Raw genomic sequence first — 21,561 nt, 5'->3', positions numbered from 1 at the left:
GTGTGACGGAGCCATACGTTGCTTAAAATGCCAAGCCGATGATGCCATTTGTATATATGGCGAACGGAAAAAAGCGCACGATAAAGTATATCCTAAAGGGTAAGCGCGACCATTTCTAACCCTCAACTCCTGGCTTGGGAAGATTTTGCTTATTCAATAGATATGCACAGCTTCTAGAGCAACAACGAGGGTGGCTTGTTAATGGCATTCGAAAGTTGTATCGATGCATGCAGACCGGTGAAGGCTGGCCTGCAGACCCATTGAAGCACGGAGCCAACCGCCACCCTCTCACACACGATATACTCACTGCTTTAGGTGTCTTGGATCCAGACCAAAGGCTAGGTCGCGAAGAACATGGGGCAATGCAACAAGGGTTGGGTAAACACGTGGATGAATGCACGCAGCCATCGAAATTCTCCCATAACCCTCATAGCTGCGCTCCCATCCAGATTTTGCCAATGCCTCACGATCTCACTGTATCCTCACCAGAGCACCAAGTTGAAGGCACAAATACTGATCTCGACCTTACCATTTCGGGTGCGCAAAATTTCGATACCACAGGAATTGATGATCCTCTTCGGTTGTTTCCAAATAGCAGTTCCTATACATTTGGTGAGGCTAGCTCGACAACACATGATGGCAGTCTTGTCGATATCTTCAACAACGATTTTCAGATGAAGAGCACGATCAGTTACTTTTCTGAAAGCAACTGCATATCTACAGATCCTGAGAATGATGTCGATCGCCTGAACCCACCCGGGGACGCAAGAATAGTTGAGACATGGCCAATGTTGACGGAACCCTTTGGGGGCCCTTTTATTTTACAAACTTCTCTTCCGAATCCTTTGTTCAATAGCTTTGCTCAATCTTTGATTTGATGTCTTGGGTTCGTTCATTTTTACTCATGTATAGTATAGTTTTAGAATCCACAGATCTCGAAAATGTATTGAGTTCTTTTCAATTTTTCCATATCGATCTAAGGAACACTTCCAAGGCCGTTCCATATACAAATGATTATTACATCGGAATATAAAACACCTTTCAAACTACTCCGTATGAAACCCTAGTCCATGCCCTCGGCTAGATCAAGTCAGAGAGATCCGAATATTTCGGGCCGGATGTGTCGTCTCCGGTTGTATTTGACCCACACCTAGGTAATATGACAGCCTTGTATTTTATATTCGTCTAAATGCTATCCTACGTTCAATACTGCAGTTCATAGGGGATTTGCACATGTATTCCAGTGTATGATTTGTGTTCTGTGTAAATCTCTGGGGTATAGGTCTACGGAGATCCACGGAAAGGAATTTATAAGCTGTGAATGCTAGCAATTTTAAATAGACTGCTCCTTCTCGCTTCTAGAAGCATACTTACCTGTATATTATCTCATTAATCATGTCAGTCATCGGGGGAATACCTCCTCTGAATAACCCGCAGTACCAGCAGCGTCTGGGAACCGGGCTTGAAACGAACGATGATTCTTCGTCAACTCAAACCAAGATGGATGAATCGGACAGTGAAAAGCTAGGTGAAATGGACGAAGAAGTTCAGGAGATGGTGAGGCAGCTCACTCGTCACTCCACTCGTTTCTCTTCGTCCCAAACGAAGAACCCCTTCTTTGAGGAAGATAAGGAAACCACTTGGCATCCTGATAGTCCATTCTTCAAAGCTAAAGATTGGATTCGAGCCCTCATTGCAGCCCAGTCACAGGATCCTGAGCGATTTCTACAACGCTCGGCGGGCGTTGCTTTCAAGAACTTGCATGTGCATGGTTTCGGAAGTCCAACCGACTATCAGAAGGATGTTTTCAATGCTGTTTTGAGTATTGGTGGCCTTGTTCGCAACCTTGTCGGTAGTGGAAAACAGAAGGTACAAATCCTCAATAACTTTAATGGTCTTATACGAAGTGGAGAGATGCTAGTCGTCCTGGGTCGACCTGGAAGGTAAGTTCGCAAGAACACGCGATCTTTCAGCCCCTAAAATGTCTAACCCAAAACCAGCGGGTGCTCAACCTTTTTGAAAACCATTGCCGGCGAGATGAACGGCATCTATGTCAATGATGAGAGCTATATAAACTACCAAGGTACACCATAAAGTTAACGGACGATATTTGCAAGACAGTTAACAGGACAACAGGAATTTCCGCCCCAACGATGCACAAGCAGTTCCGTGGAGAAGCCATCTTCAGTGCCGAAACCGATGTTCATTTCCCCCAACTCACGGTGGGCGAGACCTTGACATTCGCTGCCCTGGCACGCGCGCCTCGCACGCGATTCGAAGGCCTGACTCGGACGCAATACGCTGAACACCTTCGTGACGTGGTGATGACTATGTTAGGTCTGCGGCATACATTCAACACTCGAGTCGGTAATGACTTTGTGCGAGGCGTTAGTGGAGGTGAGCGCAAACGAGTGAGTATTGCAGAGGCCATCCTTAGCGGAGCCCCTCTTCAGTGCTGGGACAACAGTACTCGAGGCTTGGATAGTGCCAATGCGCTGGAATTTTGCAAGAATCTTCGTTTGATGAGTGATTATGCGGGCACCACGGCTTGTGTTGCAATTTACCAAGCTTCGCAGAGTGCCTACGATGTGAGATTATACGGAGAACGTGTCCCAACTTCCGAGTATCGACTAATGCCGTCTTTCTCGTTTAGGTCTTTGACAAGGTTGTTGTGCTCTACGAGGGTCATCAGATCTACTTCGGTCCCACTGGCGAGGCTCGTGAATTCTTTACCAACATGGGCTTTGACTGTCCTTCACGCCAGACCACAGCCGACTTTCTTACTTCTTTGACTAGCCCAACCGAGCGTCGAGTTAAATCAGGATTTGAAGGCAAAGTGCCTCGCACACCTGTTGAGTTTGCGCAGCGATGGCAGAGTAGCCAAGAATGCGCCCGCCTCCTGCAGGACATTGATGCATTTGACAAGGAACACCCGATCGGTGGTAACTCTTTGACCACTTTTAGTGAAGCACGCCGCCTGATGCAGTCAAAGCAACAGTCAGTCCATGTTCTCTGCTTTGTATATCTGGGGTTTATTGCTAACACTCAGCATTCAGGCGCCCTAAATCTCCCTACACACTCTCCGTCATGGAGCAAATCAATCTGAACTTAAAGCGTGGATTCCAGCGACTTCGGGCTGATATGACTTTGACGTACTCGGCCCTTTTCGGTAACTTCTTTATCTCTCTCATTTTGGGGAGCGTATTCTACAACCTCCCCTCGGATACATCCAGCTTCTACTCGCGAGGAGTTCTTCTCTTCTATGCGGTTCTGCTTGCCGCCTTCGCTAGTGCCCTTGAGGTATGTCAAGGAGTCATCCAAGGTCTCAGTAACCATCGCATCAGTTCTAACGCTAAAGTTATAGATCCTAACACTCTACGCCCAAAGACCCATTGTGGAAAAGCAATCTCGATACGCCTTCTATCACCCTTTTACGGAAGCAGTGGCATCCATGCTATGCGATCTTCCGTACAAGTTGACCAATTCGGTGACATTCAATCTCCCGCTTTATTTCTTATCCAACCTCAAGCGTGAACCAGGAGCCTTTTTCATTTTCTGGCTCTTCTCGATAGTGACAACATTGACCATGTCGATGGTGTTTCGCACGTTCGGTGCCGCATCGCGGTCCCTCGCCCAAGCACTCGTGCCTGCCGCTCTTCTTATCTTGGGTTTGGTCATTTATACAGGTTTCATCATTCCCACGAAAGATATGCTTGGATGGTCTCGCTGGATGAACTATATCGACCCAATTGCCTACGCTTTTGAAAGCATGATGGTTAATGAATTTCGAAACAGGAAGTTCGCCTGTACTGCTTTCGTCCCCTCTGGACAGGGATATGAGAATGTCGATCCCATCAACACCATTTGCACCACAGTTTCATCTACTGCGGGAGATACCACCATTGATGGAGATGCTTATCTGAGAACTGCATATGCTTATACCAATGGCCATTTATGGCGCAACCTTGGTATTGTATTCGCTTTCATGATTTTCTTCATGGGTGTTTATCTCGTGGCTACAGAATATATCTCCGAGGCCGCCTCAAAAGGCGAGGTTCTAATTTTCCGTAGGGGCAATCAGCCTAAGCCTCAACAAGGAGACTCCGAAACCACGCCAGATGCAGCCTACCGGGCGGACGAAGAAAATGAGAATGCTGGTGCCAATATTCAGCGTCAAACTGCCATTTTCCAGTGGCAAGACCTTTGTTACGATATCAAGATCAAGACTGAGGAGCGTCGAATTCTCGACAATGTAAACGGATGGGTAAAGCCCGGCACAGCCACCGCATTGATGGTAAGTGGTATAGGTCACAGGGACTTGAAGTATGTTTACTAACTATCGTCAAGGGCGTTTCCGGCGCGGGAAAGACTACGCTGCTTGATGTTCTTGCAACTCGCGTCACTATGGGTGTCGTGACTGGCTCTGTTTTAGTGGACGGACAGCCACGAGATGATTCATTCCAGCGCAAAACCGGTTATGTCCAGCAGCAAGATGTACATTTGCCTACCTCCACGGTGCGGGAAGCTCTTCAGTTCAGTGCCTTGTTGAGACAACCTGCCCATCTCAGTCGCCAAGAAAAGTTGGATTACGTTGAAGAAGTACTTGAATTGCTTGGTATGCGGTCATACGCAGATGCAGTGGTTGGCGTTCCAGGCGAAGGTATGTCATTTCCAATCGTTATGTGGAGTACGCAATTTTACTCTATCTTGATTACTGATGGCTTTCAGGATTGAATGTTGAGCAAAGAAAGCGCTTGACCATTGGCGTGGAACTGGCAGCCCGACCTCAACTATTGCTCTTCTTGGACGAACCTACTTCCGGTTTGGACAGTCAAACTTCATGGTCAATCCTGGATCTGATTGAAACTCTCACAAAGCATGGACAGGCCATCCTTTGTACTATCCATCAACCGTCTGCAATGCTGTTCCAACGGTTTGATAGGCTGATGTTCCTTGCTAAAGGAGGACGCACTGTATATTTTGGACAAATTGGTGAAAACTCCTCGATCTTGGCGGACTATTTCATCCGTAATGGTGGCCATGCATTATCTGAGGGCGAGAACCCAGCCGAATGGATGCTTGACGTGATTGGTGCTGCTCCTGGCTCTCATAGCGATATTGACTGGCCAGCGGTTTGGAATGGCAGTCCCGAAAAGGAGGCTGTTATTAACCATTTGGGAGAGCTGAAGACGACCTTTTCTCAGAAGCCCAAGGAAGCGGAAACGGACTCAGATTATCGGGAATTTGCGTCTTCGACGAGCGTTCAGCTTCGGGAGTGTCTATCTCGAGTCTTCTCACAGTATTGGCGCACCCCGTCGTACATTTACTCGAAGCTCGTTCTCTCGATTCTCACGGCCCTTTACAACGGATTCTCCTTCTTCCATGCAAAAAATACCCAGCAAGGCCTTCAAAACCAGATGTTCAGTATCTTTATGTTGATGACTATTTTTGGAAATCTTGTGCAGCAGATCATGCCGAACTTCCTTATCCAACGATCTATCTTTGAGGTCCGCGAGCGCCACTCCAAAATGTACTCATGGCAGGTGTTCATGACGTCGAACATTCTGGTTGAGCTACCCTGGAACTTCCTTGTTGCAGTGTTGATGTTCTTCTGTTGGTACTACCCGGTTGGCCTGTACCAAAATGCCGAGTTGACCAACGCTGTACATGAGCGTGGCGCGTTGATGTTCTTATACTTGCTGCTTTTCTTGTGGTTCACATCTACGTTCGCGCACATGGTCGTTGCAGGTGTGGAAAACGCGGAAACAGGAGGTAACATTGCTAATTTGCTCTTTTCTCTTCTTCTACTTTTCTGCGGGTACGTTATTTGTTGCCTTCCATCTTCATGTTGAATTTTACTTACATTTCTTTTTCTTAGTGTCGTCTCCACACCTGCAGCCATGCCTGGGTTCTGGATCTTTATGTACCGCCTTTCTCCATTCACCTACCTTGTATCCGGCATGCTCTCCACGGCTGTCAGTGGCACAAAAGTTACATGCAGTTCGATTGAAACACTCATCTTTGACCCTCCGGCAAACCAGACTTGCTCTGATTACTTGAGCCCATATGCCCTCCGGACCGGAGGTTATATTGAGAATCCTGATGCAATGAGCTCGTGCGCGTATTGCACTATGTCCTCTACCAATACCTTCTTGGCCCAGGTCTACTCTTACTGGGATGATGCGTGGCGAAACTTTGGGATTATGTGGGCCTACCTGGTGTTCAACGTGGTTGTTGCACTTGGTATCTACTGGTTGGCTCGGGTTCCCAAGAATAACAAAACTAAAGGCAGATCCTGAATGGTAGCTGTCCCAGAATTGAGGACAGGCATTTACCTTTCATAACGCCTCGTCCAAAATGATGTTGTCAGCTTTGTGGATGGTCACCGCCTTCTATCTCTCAACGTGCCGGTATTCATCGATTTTTTATTTTGTATTTATTTCTTTTTCTTCATCTGAACGTTATATCAGATAAGAGTGTGTGCTCTCTTTTTTTCAATAGAATAGAATGGTTTGAGTTTTGTCATTGTTGTGCAACTGTTTGATACATCATGTTATATCGTAACGAAAGACTAAGGTTGGACAATAAAATCAATGTATATCGCGATCTTTATACAATGTAGAAGACAGTCCTAACAACAATATTTGGAAGCATTCCGTCCTATCTTCCTCTCCAATCTGATGGTCACTGTATCTGTAAAGTCAAGTGTCAAGCTCCAGGCTCAAACACTTTAGATGTACTCCCAGGTGGCTGGGACAGTAGAGTTGTCAGCCACAGCAAGAGCATCGAAGCCAATGCAGTCAGAAACACTGCCAGAGGGAACAGTGGCATTCTGCAGAGCAGCGTAAACCTGCCACTTAGGGGCGGCAGCGTCCCGGCGAGAGCGGCGGTAGGTAGTAGTGCCGTTGGTAGGGCAAGCCATGAAACCGGAGGCACCCTGGCCTTCGTAGGACCAGTGGCCGAAAGAGTTACCAGGGGTGTAGGTAAAGGGACCGTCGGAGGAGCCAGCAGGCTCGTAGGCGGAGTGGGGAGCGGTGAAGCGAAGGGCACCCTTGGGGTCGACGAAGATAGCCTGGCCACCAGGGACCGTGACGTCCTGTAGAAATCAGTAACTGTGGAAACATGATATACCTTGCCCACTCGGGAAAGTCAATACGCCGGAAGACATACCAGGAAGTGGCCTCCTGTGATCACAGTCTCGTTGGTCTGCTTGCAGCCGGGAATGCCCTCGGGGCAGTAAGACTGAGCGTTACCGCCGAGGTAGAAGTAGCTACCGACGGCGTTGAGAGGCAGAAGATGGATGGGAGAAGCGGAACGAGCGGAGATGACGCCGAAGGAGGCATCAGAGCCCTTGGCCTGCTTAGCCTGCTTGCCGGGCAGGGCGGCGACGAGAGGGACGAGAGAAAGAAGGGCGGAAATCTTCATTTTGAAAGGAGAGTGTGAGTGGAAGTAATTGCTGTTTGAAAAGCGAGAGATGCTTCCAATTCAACGGGGCCCAGCTCATATAAGAATGGAACCCGGAGGGACGTGCTTGACCAACTTCGTGAGCGGGTCAACCTGCACCGAAGTTATAGAAGATCGACATCATAGAGGTCGGGTACGGAGGGAAGCAGATAGATTAGAGGTGCCTAAGCTTAGCCACTCCGAATATAGAGTACACTTTTAACGAAACCCTAATTGGATAGCAATGGACCCGATGCTTAGCCACTTGCAATTCTGTCCATTCAGGGTCCCAAAATGTAGAACATGTCAACACTTGCAGAATCTCCACGGATCAACACATAACAGTAGTCCGGCGAAATACAGGTCATTCATGTATATAGCAATGATCTTTTTTTTTTTTTTTGCTGCCTTTTGGTAATTAAAATACTCTCTTCTATGGGTATTTTGTCAACTGTCAGAGGGAAAAAAGACGGTATAGATGGCGATCTCAATGAAGAACATGAAGATAGCATGTTTCAGGCAGAAAGGTAAGTGAAGATCGACGGGTCGGACAGGAATTCCTCAAGAAACGGAATAACGCTGGACATCCACTGAAATACGCAGAATTTGATAGGTAACTCCACGAGGTCTCCACCATGTCTCAGGACAAACCGGTGCTTTACATCAGTGGCTTCATAGAAATACTCTTAAGTTTAGTTGTGCCGTCTGAGCTGTCGATTTACTTCCAAAGACGAGGATAATCGGTCTCGACTTCATATAATTGCGACGGGAGTTAATCTAATGTCTTTATTTCTTAATTTCCTCATCCTATAGTTCATAGTGAAGATATTTACTCGATCCAGGGGCACAGCCACAGATAATGGCTTTGCCACGGGGTGTCTCAAGTTGCATGTAACCTACCTATTTGGGCAAATCCAGGTACTCCGTACTTTCGAGTTTGTTTGGCCTAAGCAATGAGTCTGTTCCCATCACCATTGGCCAATTTACATGTACTATGGGTTCCGGGCGTCATATGAGGTAGACACGTAGCATGTAACTATGTGCTGACTGCGATAAAAGATAATCTAAAAGATTCACTAAATACAACTAGAATATTATCACATCGTCAGCCAATGACTGGTGGCCAGGTAGTTATGCGTGTGGTGATTTCCACTAGGGGTAGGCAAGCTCCGTATTCCAACATAGATGTCTATAACAATATTGTTACTTTGAGGCTATTGACTAGAGCATAAATATGCTTACCCTGGACCTCCTATGCTCCAGTGCTGTGACGCTCATCTGATACGTGAAGTCAGGTGACCGTCCCTTTTCTCGTCCTGCACGCGTCGGGATCAACGCAGCTTCATGCTCCATTGGAGATTCTGCAGAATTATGGACGTCGACTGAATGGCCTCCCCACATGCCAAGGCCAAAATCTCGACAGTCAAGCTCTCTAACAAGGCCGCCAGCACGCGTCGCAGCGACGCTCCCCAAGATTCCACCGAAGGATCAACATCAGAGAGTACCTGGGGACTACCATATGACATGGACACTCCATCTAGTGGCGATGAATCGGTTGAGAACGAGGCCAATTTGAAACTGCTCCCCTTGAAACAAGGGAAACCAACACGAGACCCGCATCCCTCGAGCTCCAAATCAACCGACCCGAATCCCACGATTGATGTCCCCGAAGGCGAGCGCGATTTCTCAAAACGAATTGAACAGTTTCTGGGCGCGGATCGCACACCACTTTCGGACTCCTTTGATACGGACTTAGAGGGGGACTCGGCCAGAACGTCTCTGGCCCTGAGCGACGATGACTGGGGCCACCCATCGGACAAGGGCTTGTTGCTGAAAACTGGTGGCGAGGAAGCCAAGGGCTTCAATTGGAGAGCGCTGTTCCGTTTGCATTCCTGGTGGAACGTTGCTGCGTTTCTCATAATAGCCATAATAGTGGTATGGCTGTCAATAAGAGGCTTGCCATGGTCCTCGACTGGCGCAGCAATCAGTGAAACTGTGAGTGCTCCTTAGTCCGCTATTCTTTGCCATTGTAACGTGTCTAACGATTACGTGTGCAGCAAACGATTCCCTGGTACCCTACTCCCCTCGGCGGAACAAGCGCGGAATGGAAGGAAAGCTATGTCAAGGCGCAGGAAATGGTCAGACGGATGTCTCTTCCTGAAAAGGTGAACGTCACTACTGGAACAGGCTGGCAGATGGGACTTTGTGTTGGAAATACAGGTAAGGCCTGATTGACTATCCGCCCATCACCATGGCATACGCTGATACCGATTCGTTTTCTCTAGGACCCGCTGAGCTCGTTGGTTTCCCTTCCCTTTGCCTCCAAGATGGGCCGCTCGGGCTCAGATACGCACGCAACATTACCGCATTTCCCGCGGGAATTACAACAGGCGCTACATGGAACCGCGAATTGATGCGAGCTCGTGGGTTTGCTCTCGGAAAGGAAGCGCGGCTGAAAGGTGTGAACATCATACTCGGTCCTGCCATGGGCCCGCTGGGCATGATGCCTGCGGGGGGTCGCAATTGGGAGGCATTTGGGTCAGACCCCGTTCTGCAAGGAGTGGCTGCAGCGGAAACGATTCACGGCATCCAGCGAAACGGAGTCATGGCCACAGCCAAACACTTTGTTGGGAACGAGCAGGAGCATTTCCGCCAAGCATTCGAATGGGGCACTCCAACTGCCCTCTCATCGAACATTGATGACCGTACTCTGCACGAGGTTTTTGCCTGGCCGTTCGCTGAGAGCGTGCGTGCCGACGTTGCTAGCATCATGTGTTCATACCAGATGGTCAACAACACATATGCCTGCGAGAATAGTAAATTACTCAATGGAATCCTCAAAGATGAAATGGGATTCCAAGGGTTCGTTCAGTCGGACTGGCTAGCCCAGCGTTCGGGCGTTGATAGTGCCATCGCAGGCCTGGACATGAGCATGCCTGGAGACGGCCTACACTGGACCGATGGTATTCCCCTGTGGGGAGGTGAATTGACTCGCGCAGCACTGAACACATCTGTCCCCATGGAGCGATTGAACGACATGGTGACCCGCATCGTGGCAGCCTGGTACCATTTCCGACAAGATTCTTGGGAGCGACCTCCACCAGATGGAGAAGGCGGTCCAAACTTTTCCTCCTGGACTCAAGAGAGAATCGGCCGTCTACATGAAGGCTCACCGGATAACGATGCTACCGGGGTGGTCAACAGATTTGTCAATGCACAAGGAAGCGGTGCGGACGCCCATTCCCTTGTGGCTCGTCAGATTGCTGCAGAAGGCACTGTTCTTCTCAAAAACGTCAACAACACCCTCCCACTCTCACGAGAGGTGACTGGCGCTGGTGGAAAATACAGGGTTGGTGTCTATGGCGAAGACGCAGGCCCCGGACAAGGCCCAAATGCCTGTGCTGACAGAGGTTGTAACCAAGGAACGTTGGCCTCGGGTTGGGGCAGTGGTGCTGTGGAATTCCCGTACCTGGTGAGTCCATGGGAGGCACTGCAAGCTGTATGGTCGAAGGACACAATTGATCTTCAAGGTTACTTGACGAACAACGTTGGATCCCAGGACCTCGCAGATCAAGATCTCTGTTTGGTCTTCGTGAATGCAGATGGAGGTGAGGGCTTCATCCGTAGTGATGGCATTGATGCGGATCGCAATGACCTTTTCTTGCAGAAGAATGGCACTGAACTTGTGGAAGGCGTTGCCAAGCACTGCGGAAGTGGCCAAGGCCAAACCGTTGTTGTTGTTCATTCAATTGGCCCTGTTGTTATGGAGTCTTGGATTGACCTTCCTGGCGTACACGCCGTGCTCTATGCCAATCTACCAGGCCAGGAGAGTGGAAACGCTTTGATAGATGTGCTTTTTGGCGACGTTGATGCCAGTGGGCGGCTTCCCTACACTATCGGCCGAAGCTTGGAGGACTACGGTCCAGGAGCCCAAGTGCTGTACGAGACTCAGGACCCGGTCGTCCCACAAGTCAACCTCAGCCAGGGTCTCTACATCGATTATCGGTATTTCGACCGATACAATATAACCCCGCGCTTCGAGTTTGGCTTCGGTCTATCGTACACAACCTTTGACTATACTGCCGTCAGCATCGAAAAGCTGCAGAAAAAGACCCAACACCCATCCAAAAGACCAAAGGACGAAGTCGAGCCACCTGCGTACGACAGCAGACCACCCCACCCTTTCAGTGGTCTGTTCCCTCAAGAATTCCGCGTTCTTCGCAAATACATATACCCCTACATTGATACTACCGATGGAGCTGGTCCCGGTCCATACCCATACCCAGATGGATACAATAAACGCCAAAAATCATCCCCCGCAGGCGGCGGACCAGGCGGAAACCCCTCCCTTTACGAGCCTATGCTCGAACTCTCCGTCGAAGTAACGAACACAGGCACCCGACCCGGCCAAGACGTGGTGCAGGTATACGTCTCCTTCCCAGAAGATGTCGCCGAGCACCGCGGGCTGGGTTGGTTGCGCGAAACGATCGAGTTCCCAGACCGGGTACTACGCAACTTTGAGAAAATCCTGTTGAAGCCCGGGGAGACGACGACTGTCAAAATGACGCTGACTCGTAAGGATCTCAGCTACTGGAGTGTTCGTTCTCAGAACTGGGTGCTTCCCACTGAGGGCAAGTTCCGTATCTGGGTTGGGAGAAGTTCAAGAGATCTACCGCTTGTGGTCGAGTTTTAGAAAGTGACCGAGGTTGTTGTTTCATAGACTGGGCATATATCTTAATTATATGGATTTACGGGACCAATACAATTGAAAATATTACACATGCAGATGCAATTGACGGGGACTAGCCCCCTACTAACATATGCAACCCACCAAGGCTATGTATGAACCTTAGGGGCCATTAGACCAGAGACTGGGAAAGGAGGCAAACATAAAACGATCTAGGTTACTACAGACTGAATCGACACGAAACGAAGTCAAGAAAATGAAATATCGAAGAACGTTTGACAGAACTTTTGCTTTCGCATGGTAGGTGCACATGCACTGAAGTGTCTATCTGGAACACATGTACAATACTGGCGAAGGCTATACAACTGAATCTATGCCAGAAAGAAAACAGGTAGATCAACTGAAACAAGATATAAACGCCGAAACACCGTCTATCAGATTCAATGCAGACCAAAACATTAACATGGTGCTCATGATGCAATGAAATGGCTGGAACCAGCCATCCCCCTGCGATAACGATAAATAATGCTCTGAGAGGCGTGATTAGGCCTCATCGTCGGTATCCTGGGGCTTGGGGGTGCCCTTGGGGGAGTTCAACTAGAATATATTAGTACAGTTCGATAGTAACGCAGCAGGATAGGAAACTCACCCATTCGATGTGACGAAGACGGCGGCGGGCCTCACGGTCCTTGAGCTGGGCACGGGTCATCTTCTTCTTCTTCTTAGCGCGGAACTTGAGTTCGCCTTCATCTCCAGAGTTAACGGCAGATGGGGCAGCGCTGGTGGTAGCCGAGCCAGTGGCAGGGGTGCCAGGGGCAGAGGGCGTGTTCGGAGCGCTGTCCTCGAAGCGGTCCAGGCTGACGGCGTTGTTGGTACGGCTGACGACACGTCCGTCGGCGATGTGCAACTGCTCAGGGCAGAGGGCGCCCACGAACTCTTCGTTGTGAGAAATCATAACAACGCCACCCTTGAAGTCACGAATGGCCACAGCCAGACCACCCAGGGAGTCACGGTCCAAGAAGTTAGTCGGCTCGTCCAGGACCAGCAGATGGGGGTTGTTCCACATGGCGCCGGCCAGCACGACCTTGACCTTCTGACCACCGGACAGACCGGAGATCTCGTTGTGGTTGGCGATCTCGGGGTCCATGCCGATATCCTCGAAGTGCTTGGAGATGGTCTTGGGGTCAAGAACACGGAAACCGAGACCTTCACGCGAAGCCTCGTGATCATCGAACTCTTGGACCATCTTGAAGAAGCCGAGCTCCAGTAAGGTCTCGCGTGAGATCATGGTGTTGTTCTTGGGAAGGAGACCAACCCATTTCCTGTGGATGAGATTAGTAAAGATATACCAAAGAAAAGGCACGATAAAGGTCAACTTACACCTCATACTGGAAGGACTTCTTCCACTTCTGGCGACCAATCAAGGCTTCGATACGGCGGGCACCGCGACCGTCACCCAAGTCAACGTGCTTCTCGAGCTGAGCCTTGTCGGCTTCAGTCAAGATACGTGTCTGCTTAAGGAACACTTCACGGTCATCACCGTTGGCATAACGCCACTGGAGGTACTGACTGGGGGTCTTCTCCAAGTGCATCTCCACGTGCTCAAGAGCGTGCTGCTTGATGTAACCAATACGCAAATTGGGGTGCTTCTCGACCTTGCCACTCTGGGGAATGGTTTCACCAGTCAGGATCTTGATGAAGGTGGACTTTCCAGCACCGTTACCTCCGATGATGGCCACGCGGGAGGAGAGGGTAAGTGACAACGAGGCATCATGCAGAGATGGCTTGGGGGCATTGGGGTAGGTGAAAGAAACGTTGCTCATGCGAAGAATGGCACGGGTCTGGGACTTGATACCAGATAGAATACCGGGAGGAGGGAACTTGAACTGCACATTGGAGGCAGACAGGGTGTAGTAACTCTTTCCCTCGGGCTTGACCTTGACAAAGTCGGCAAGGTTACCCTTGTAGGAAACGAGCTTCTTGCCCTCGTAGTGGTAGATGTCTGTGCAGACCTCATCCAGGAAGCCAGAGTCGTGACTGACGATCAAACTGGTGATGTCAGTGTGCTTCTTGAGGTACTCCTGCAACCATTTGACGTTGGCCACATCCAAGTGGTTAGTCGGTTCGTCCAGCAGGAGGACATCGGCCTTCTGGAGCATGGCACGGGCCAGAGCCAACTTCATCTTCCATCCACCGGACAGGGAGCCCACAGGCTGGGACTGGCGACCCTCAGGGCCATCGGTGAAGCCGAACTCGAGGAGAACCTCGGCGATGTGCTCCTTGCCTTGAGAGGCAATCTTGGGATCCTTGGACACATACTCGAAAATGCTGAGGTCCGCATCCTCACCCTGGTTGTGCTCGACAAAGCAAGTGCGCACTTGGTCCTGAGGAGGGAAACCCTCGAGCTTGTCGTTGGCGATACTGCGCATCAAGGTGGATTTTCCAGCACCGTTGCGACCGCAGAGACCGTAACGGTGACCCTTGAGGAGGCGCAGCTTGGTGTGAGAGAGCAGTAGCATACCTCCGTAAGCGAGAGAGAAGTCGGCATTGACAATCTCCACCTCATTGGGGTCTTCGGGAGCAGGCTTGCCGTACTTGATCTCGTCCTCGGCAACGTAGTGGGCCTCGACAGCAGTAGCAACGGCAGTAGCCTTTTCCTCCGACATGAGACCACGGAGGTAAGGGGCAGTACAGGCTGGGATACGGTCGTACATGCGGCAGTTGATGTCCTCACGGATCATGCCGGCAACGAAGAACTTGACCGCCTCCTGCAGCTTCACGTCGCCAAAGCCAGCAAGGCCGCCCTGTTCCTGAATCTTGGCGTCCAACACAGTCAGGACCTCCTCAGGCGTGATCTTCATGATAGAACCAGTCGCGACATTGCTGTCACTCATAGCCTTTTCGATCACGTCGAGAGCGCGGGCCGACAATTCACGGACCTCGGGTAGAGAGGCACGGTCCTTGACGGACTTTACACCAGGCTGGAGCTTGGGAAGGAAAGTACGAGCCTCCATGGGGTCGTGAACCAGCTTGGTCAAGTTCTCCACAACGACCACGGTCTGGCGCAGAGTTTCTTGAGGAGTGGTGGGAGTGTTGAGGGACCGCTCGAGAAGAGGGGTGAGCATGGCCAACACAGGGGATGTGACAATGGCGACGAAAGTAGTCTGGGAGAGGGCGTGGATTGCCTTCTGGAGTGTCTGGGCAGAGGGTTGCTCCATGGTCTTAATCAGAAGCGGGATACGGGGGGCGACATCGTCGTTGGACAAGAGGGTGGTGAGGGCGTTCATGGTCTTGCAGGACTGCTTGGTCACTTCAGCCTTCAAGTCATGCATACCGGACTCGACGATAGGAATGAGCTCCTTCAGGGTCTTGCCCATTGCATCGCGCAGCAGGTCCTTTTGACGCTCTTCCTCCTTGGTGCCGTTGCCAAGTTGCGCCTTGACGGCCATCTTCTCAAGAAGCGAATAAGCGCCAACGAAACCCTGCCACTTACCAGAACCTTTGCTCAGGTAGCTCTCTAGGGCGGGCAGCAGGGCGTTGACCATAGCCTCGGGGCTGAGAGCCCCGAAGAGAGCGTCGATGGCGTACTGGGCAGCATCGCGTACGACAGCACCCTTGTCGGCCAGGGAATCCAGTGCAATGTTAAAGATGCCGCCATCGTGCATCAGGAACACGTATTCACTGAGAGGGAACTCGCGAGGGAAGCGCTCGAACAGAGCGCCAATGATAAGCATGGCACTCTCACGCTTGGCGCCATTCTTCTTATCAACGGCAGCCTTCTTCGTCTCGGCGAGAATGTCGTAGTTCAGGAGGCCTGCGCAACCCACGCTCTGAATGAGAAGGTTGGTCAACGCATATGCGCCATCGAGGGACTGCTGGGAGGACTCGGCGGAGAAGATAGTGTTGAGAAGGGACGAAATCTCTTCGGTAGTGGGGGGCACGCCGGAGGGGCCCTTTGCGACAACGGTCGGCATGGCGGTCTCAGGGGACACCGTGTGTGGCATTGTCCAGAGAATGAGGGGCTCAAGGGGTGAGCGTCGATATCAACGATATCGAGGAGACAGAAGTGAAGGGGCCTCGATGTGAGAGGGGCAACTCCTGGGGCACAAAGGGCGATCAGAGCGCAACTCGCGCGCACACACACACAGAGAATCGAGGATCAGGTGGAATCGCAGGTTCTATACAAGACGATTCTCAGACACCCAGATGACCCAAACACGAAAAAAAAAAAAAAAGCGAGGAGGGGAGAGTGAAGAATAATACTATCGCCGCTTGATTGCTGATCCACCCAAATTTTTTTTTGTTTTGCTGACTCAGCCAATCAGCGGGCGGCGCGGGACCAGATGACAAAGGCGGCTAACCGCATTGGTCATCACATTCTGCCTTGATGCCTTGGTGCCTCGAAGACTTGGTGTCGAGATATGGTGCCTTTCCTATGCCTTATGGCCTTGCAGTCTTGATGCCTCAGCTTCTGTCTCGGATCTACGTCACCCACATGTCGATGTACGCCAATTCCCGTATAGAAGTTCAATTGCATTGTCATTTCTGGTGTTCTCACCTGGTCATTCGTAGCTATTTTTGCTTCTACCTTCACGTCGGCTCCAACACGTATGGTCCAACTTAATCTGGAATATATATCTCCTCCACCGATAAGCGATCCGGAACATTTGGTTAACTCTCTGTTTACATATGTTGAGTGAGAGTTGTCTAATACTAACAAAGAGAAACACTGACTTAGACCCTAACGATCTATACAGGATTGTACTCCCAAACCACCTCATAAGTACTATACAGTCCTACACCTATGAATGCGCTAAATTTCAATACCACCTGACTCAGATTATATAGTTGAGTGGAAGAGGTAGTATTAGTTTACTTATTGCTCATAGCAGCTACAATTATAAGCATAATGTATAGACAGTTTTCCAAGCCGGTCAGCTTCCACAGCCGATGCCGCATGCAACCGCCACGGGCCTCGGTAGACTGCAACCCCCCCCTGTCCCCGCGTTCAACCGACGCATATAGGCCGATCACTGCATAAGTTCGGCTATTTTCCTCCCTCTTTTTCTTTCAATCTCGCGATACCTCAATTGCTGTGTTTTTTTCAGCTTCATCCCTCCCCGCGTTCTCTCCCGCCCCCGCAAAACTACCCCGGACCCATCAACACAATGGCCCTTTGGAGATCCACCCGCCACGCTTCCAAATTCGCCCAGGTGAGTCCAGAGGCCACTGCGAGAGACCGCCTCTAATTGATTCTAGGTGACGCGGCCCATCTTTTCCCGTCAATATGCCACTGAACCCGATCTGAAGACGACACTGAAAGACGTCATCCCCGCGAAGCGAGAGCTTCTCCAGAAGGTGAAGGCCCAGAGTGACGAGGCGATCGGGGATGTCAAGGTCGGCAATGTTATTGGTGGCATGCGGGGTCTCAAGGCCATGCTATGGGAAGGCTCTGTCCTGGACCCCGACGAGGGAATCCGCTTCCACGGCAAGACCATCAAGGACTGCCAGAAAGAGTTGCCCAAGGGCACCTCAGGCACAGAGATGCTCCCCGAGGCCATGTTCTGGCTGCTGTTGACCGGTCAAGTGCCCTCCACGGGCCAAGTTCGCGCCTTTTCGCGAGAGTTGGCCGAGAAGTCGGAGCTGCCGCCGCACATTCTTGACCTGATCAAGTCTTTCCCTTCTTCGATGCACCCTATGACCCAGCTGTCAATTGCCGTAGCCGCTCTGAACACCGAGTCCAAGTTTGCCAAGGCCTACGAGAAGGGCATTAACAAGGCCGAGTACTGGGAGCCCACATTTGATGACAGCATCTCCCTCCTCGCTAAGATCCCCCGAGTGGCTGCACTCGTCTTCCGCCCGAACGAAATTGATGCGGTAGGCACGCAAAAGCTTGATGCCGCTCAGGATTGGTCATACAACTTTGCAGAACTGCTGGGCAAGGGTGGCTCGCAGAACGAGGACTTCCACGACCTGCTGCGTCTGTATCTAGCCCTGCATGGTGACCATGAGGGTGGTAACGTGTCTGCCCATGCAACTCACTTAGTCGGAAGTGCTCTCAGTGACCCCTTCCTCAGCTACAGCGCTGGGCTTTTGGGTCTCGCCGGCCCACTCCACGGTCTGGCTGCTCAGGAGGTCCTCCGTTGGATCATGGCTATGCAGGACAAGATCGGCACCAAATTCAGCGACGAGGATGTTCGCACCTACCTCTGGGACACCCTCAAGTCGGGCCGTGTGGTTCCTGGCTATGGTCACGGTGTCCTGCGCAAGCCCGACCCCCGTTTTGAAGCTTTGATGGACTTTGCTGCCACCCGCCCTGATGTCCTGGCCAACCCGGTGTTCCAGCTGGTCAAGAAAAACTCGGAGATTGCTCCAGGTGTACTCACCGAGCACGGCAAAGTATGTTGATGCCTGGATTATCTAGACACATGAACTAACGATCTGCAGACCAAGAACCCTCACCCTAACGTTGACGCCGCCAGTGGTGTTCTCTTCTATCACTATGGCTTCCAGCAGCCTCTGTACTACACCGTTACCTTCGGTGTCAGTCGTGCCCTTGGTCCCCTTGTCCAGCTGATTTGGGATCGCGCTCTAGGCATGCCCATTGAGCGCCCCAAGAGCATCAACCTCCTGGGCCTGCTCAAGAAATAAATGTCATCCTGGTAGCCTGGTGCAACCTGATGCTTATTGACCACTGATGGTTCAATTGATGAATTCGATGCAAAGCGAGATGTTTTCTTTTATTTATGCTATTTTGTTGGTTAGACCACTGCTTGTTGACATAGACTGGATATCTGGCAAAAGTCCAATCAATATATGAGAATAAACCAGCCCTACAGTCTATTTTAGGATCTGACCGAACGTGGCTGATCTACCTGTAAACAGTTAATCTAGGCGTGCATATACATGTAACTGTATAAGCTGACCTGTCAACTCCCCACTTGGTCAACTGACCCTCTCTAATTTTCCATTGCCTAATCCTTTCCAGATCTCTTTGTATATTTAACTATAATATCTCCAGTATCTCGGGGCCCACCTTCAAACAATCAAGGTACAGAAAGGCCGTTATCGGCCTCGACTTTCCTGGAAACGGACGGAAACCACGTGACAGAACGAAAGCGATCGAATCACTAACTTCATTTCGCCAACTCCATCGGCCTTCAGCGGCCCCATTGGCCTTTGAGGTTCGCCCCAGGTCCCCACATGATGTAATACGCCTCGCTGACCAGTTTCCGGATGAGCGGTCAAAACTGGCTATCTCTGCTCAATTCATTCCTTACATCCCTTTCTTTTTCTTTCATCACAATGGCTCCCCTCAAGCTTAACAGTGCCAACCTTTCACAGATTTCCACCGCAGGCGACCAGGTGAAGGTCCCAACCTATCCCCGCGGCGATGCTGTCAAGGAGGGAATCGTTCATATCGGCATTGGTGGCTTCCACCGAGCTCACCTGGCTGTCTATGTTCACGAATTAATGCAAAACCATGGTGTGACGGACTATGCGATCTGTGGTGTCGGCTTGCAGCCCTTCGATGTCGCTATGCGCGATGCCTTGGGCTCGCAGGACCACCTCTACACTGTTATTGAGCGTTCGGCCAAAGGAAGCGCCGCCAACGTTGTTGGCAGCATTAACTCCTACCTCTTTGCGCCCGATGACCGCGAGGCCGTGATCGCCAAGATGGCCCACCCTGATACCCACATTGTGTCGCTCACCATCACTGAGAGCGGCTACTACTACAACGAGAACACCCACGAGCTTCAAAGCGAGAACCCCGACATTCAGTTCGATCTCAACCCAGCCAACGATAAGGCACCCCGTACCACTTTCGGCTTCCTCTACGCTGCCCTCGCACGCCGTCACCAGCAAGGCCTCAAACCCTTCACCGTCATGTCGTGTGATAACATGCAGAAGAATGGTTCTATCACACGGCACATGCTCGAATCGTTTGCCCGCCTGCGCAACCCTGAGCTTGCCAAGTGGATTTCTGAGGAAGGCCACTTCCCCAATGCAATGGTTGACCGTATCACACCTCAGACCTCGCCCGCCGATAAGAAGTCACTCGCAGAAAACTTTGGTATTGAAGACTCCTGGCCGGTTGTCACAGAGCCCTTCATGCAGTGGGTGATCGAGGACCGATTCTGCGATGGCCGCCCACCATTTGAGAAGGTTGGTGTTCAGCTTGTCAACAATGTCCACGACGTCGAGCAGTTCGAGAAGCACAAGCTGCGTCTACTCAATGGTAGCCACTCGGCGATTGGGTACCCAGGCCAGATGGCCGGCTTCAAATACGTCCACGAGGTCATGGAGCACCCGCTCTTCCGGAAGTTCGTATGGCAGATGATGCAGGACGAGGTGAAGCCGCTGCTACCCGACATCCCGGGCGTTAACATTGATGAGTATTGCAACACGCTCATCGAGCGCTTCTCCAACCCAACTATCATGGACCAGCTGCCTCGTGTGGCCCTCAACGCTTCTGGCAAGATCCCACAGTTCATTATGCCGTCCATTGCCGAGGCCATCTGGGTGTCTGGCCCATTCCGCCGCCTGTGCTTCGTCGCAGCCGCTTGGTTCCGCTACCTCCACGGTGTCGATGACAACGGCCAAAAGTTCCAAGTCGACGACCCTATGCGCGAGGAGCTCCAGGCTAAGGCTGCCGCTGGAGGAACTAACCCCAGAGAGCTGCTCAGTATTAAGAACCTGTTCGGTGACGACTTGCGCAGCGACAAGCGGTTCATTGAGACAATCACCACGGCTATGGAGGAAATTGCGCGGGACGGCATCATGAAGACGCTTCCCAAGTACGTTGATTAATTGACGGTTCGGAGCGTTTTATTGGCGAAAAAGACCCACTAGATATTTGTATCTTGTTTGATGTTCACGTTGTTTTCTACGAATGCGTCACGAGCGGAGTGATTTACGAGAAAAGCAAAACATAGAGATAGATGATAGCCCAGATAAAATTACATACTTATCACTCTATGCGCGTCCACTTGGGGTCACGGCGGCCTGAAATTAGTTCACTGGAGTACGATTTGTGCCCAAAGACACAAGGCATCGCAGGATATTAGAACAAATAGAGGAAATTGCAAGGGTCAAGATTGGAATGCAGCGGAACATAGTTCGGAGGTCCAGTTTCCAGTCTAGATCTCCATCGTCTACTTTTGCCTCTTTTCCTGGGATGAAGCAAGGGTTAAGGACGCAACCTCGAAATCAAGCTTCATGGAGTCCCGGTCAGAGGGCCTGGCTTGTTATTGGCATGGTGTTTGTTTTGTTTAGGCCCTAGGTAATAAACAAAAGACCCCAACCGCTGATGGAATGGTCTGGGATGCAGTTTAATGTCTAAATGGGCTCTGTAGACCGGGGATGATCCCAACCCCCTGATCTCAATATATCTCTTGTTATTTAAGCTAAATTTATTCTTAATACTATGT

General features: G+C 50.8%; 6 protein-coding genes across 6 annotated transcripts; 4 read left to right on the top strand and 2 right to left on the bottom strand.

The window, feature by feature from the left end:
• Nucleotides 1-1,395: 1,395 nt before the first annotated feature.
• Nucleotides 1,396-6,299, top strand: PENARI_c045G04752 (uncharacterized protein; the record flags this gene model as incomplete). The annotated part of the gene is made up of 9 exons (XM_022637268.1): nucleotides 1,396-1,943; nucleotides 2,001-2,083; nucleotides 2,137-2,588; nucleotides 2,654-2,997; nucleotides 3,057-3,300; nucleotides 3,365-4,294; nucleotides 4,348-4,660; nucleotides 4,729-5,818; nucleotides 5,879-6,299. 9 exons carry the CDS (start codon nucleotides 1,396-1,398, stop codon nucleotides 6,297-6,299), a joined length of 4,425 nt encoding a protein of 1,474 aa, XP_022482864.1.
• Nucleotides 6,300-6,730: 431 nt separating this feature from the next.
• Nucleotides 6,731-7,425, bottom strand: PENARI_c045G02955 (putative IgE-binding protein; the record flags this gene model as incomplete). Its single annotated transcript, XM_022637263.1, has 2 exons — nucleotides 6,731-7,096; nucleotides 7,171-7,425. 2 exons carry the CDS (start codon nucleotides 7,423-7,425, stop codon nucleotides 6,731-6,733), a joined length of 621 nt encoding a protein of 206 aa, XP_022482881.1.
• Nucleotides 7,426-8,829: 1,404 nt separating this feature from the next.
• Nucleotides 8,830-12,136, top strand: PENARI_c045G08086 (beta-glucosidase; the record flags this gene model as incomplete). The annotated part of the gene is made up of 3 exons (XM_022637278.1): nucleotides 8,830-9,438; nucleotides 9,501-9,663; nucleotides 9,729-12,136. The coding sequence occupies 3 exons, from the start codon at nucleotides 8,830-8,832 to the stop codon at nucleotides 12,134-12,136; spliced, it is 3,180 nt and encodes a 1,059-aa protein (XP_022482877.1).
• A 537-nt stretch (nucleotides 12,137-12,673) lies between these two features.
• Nucleotides 12,674-16,104, bottom strand: PENARI_c045G03460 (putative mRNA-nucleus export ATPase (Elf1); the record flags this gene model as incomplete). The annotated part of the gene is made up of 3 exons (XM_022637264.1): nucleotides 12,674-12,727; nucleotides 12,780-13,452; nucleotides 13,511-16,104. The coding sequence occupies 3 exons, from the start codon at nucleotides 16,102-16,104 to the stop codon at nucleotides 12,674-12,676; spliced, it is 3,321 nt and encodes a 1,106-aa protein (XP_022482866.1).
• Nucleotides 16,105-17,298: 1,194 nt separating this feature from the next.
• mcsA (putative citrate synthase Cit1) lies at nucleotides 17,299-18,781 on the top strand (the record flags this gene model as incomplete). The annotated part of the gene is made up of 3 exons (XM_022637281.1): nucleotides 17,299-17,343; nucleotides 17,390-18,529; nucleotides 18,578-18,781. 3 exons carry the CDS (start codon nucleotides 17,299-17,301, stop codon nucleotides 18,779-18,781), a joined length of 1,389 nt encoding a protein of 462 aa, XP_022482868.1.
• Nucleotides 18,782-19,435: 654 nt separating this feature from the next.
• PENARI_c045G06648 (mannitol dehydrogenase family protein) lies at nucleotides 19,436-20,941 on the top strand (the record flags this gene model as incomplete). Its single annotated transcript, XM_022637274.1, has 1 exon — nucleotides 19,436-20,941. One exon carries the CDS (start codon nucleotides 19,436-19,438, stop codon nucleotides 20,939-20,941), a length of 1,506 nt encoding a protein of 501 aa, XP_022482882.1.
• Between the last annotated feature and the right edge of the window lie 620 nt (nucleotides 20,942-21,561).

Source organism: Penicillium arizonense (assembly GCF_001773325.1).
Source record: "Penicillium arizonense strain CBS 141311 chromosome Unknown PENARI_contig045, whole genome shotgun sequence".
NCBI classification, from domain to species: domain Eukaryota; kingdom Fungi; phylum Ascomycota; class Eurotiomycetes; order Eurotiales; family Aspergillaceae; genus Penicillium; species Penicillium arizonense.
The sequence above is the reverse complement of the archived record's forward strand: the minus strand, read 5'-3'. Positions and strand labels throughout refer to the sequence as shown.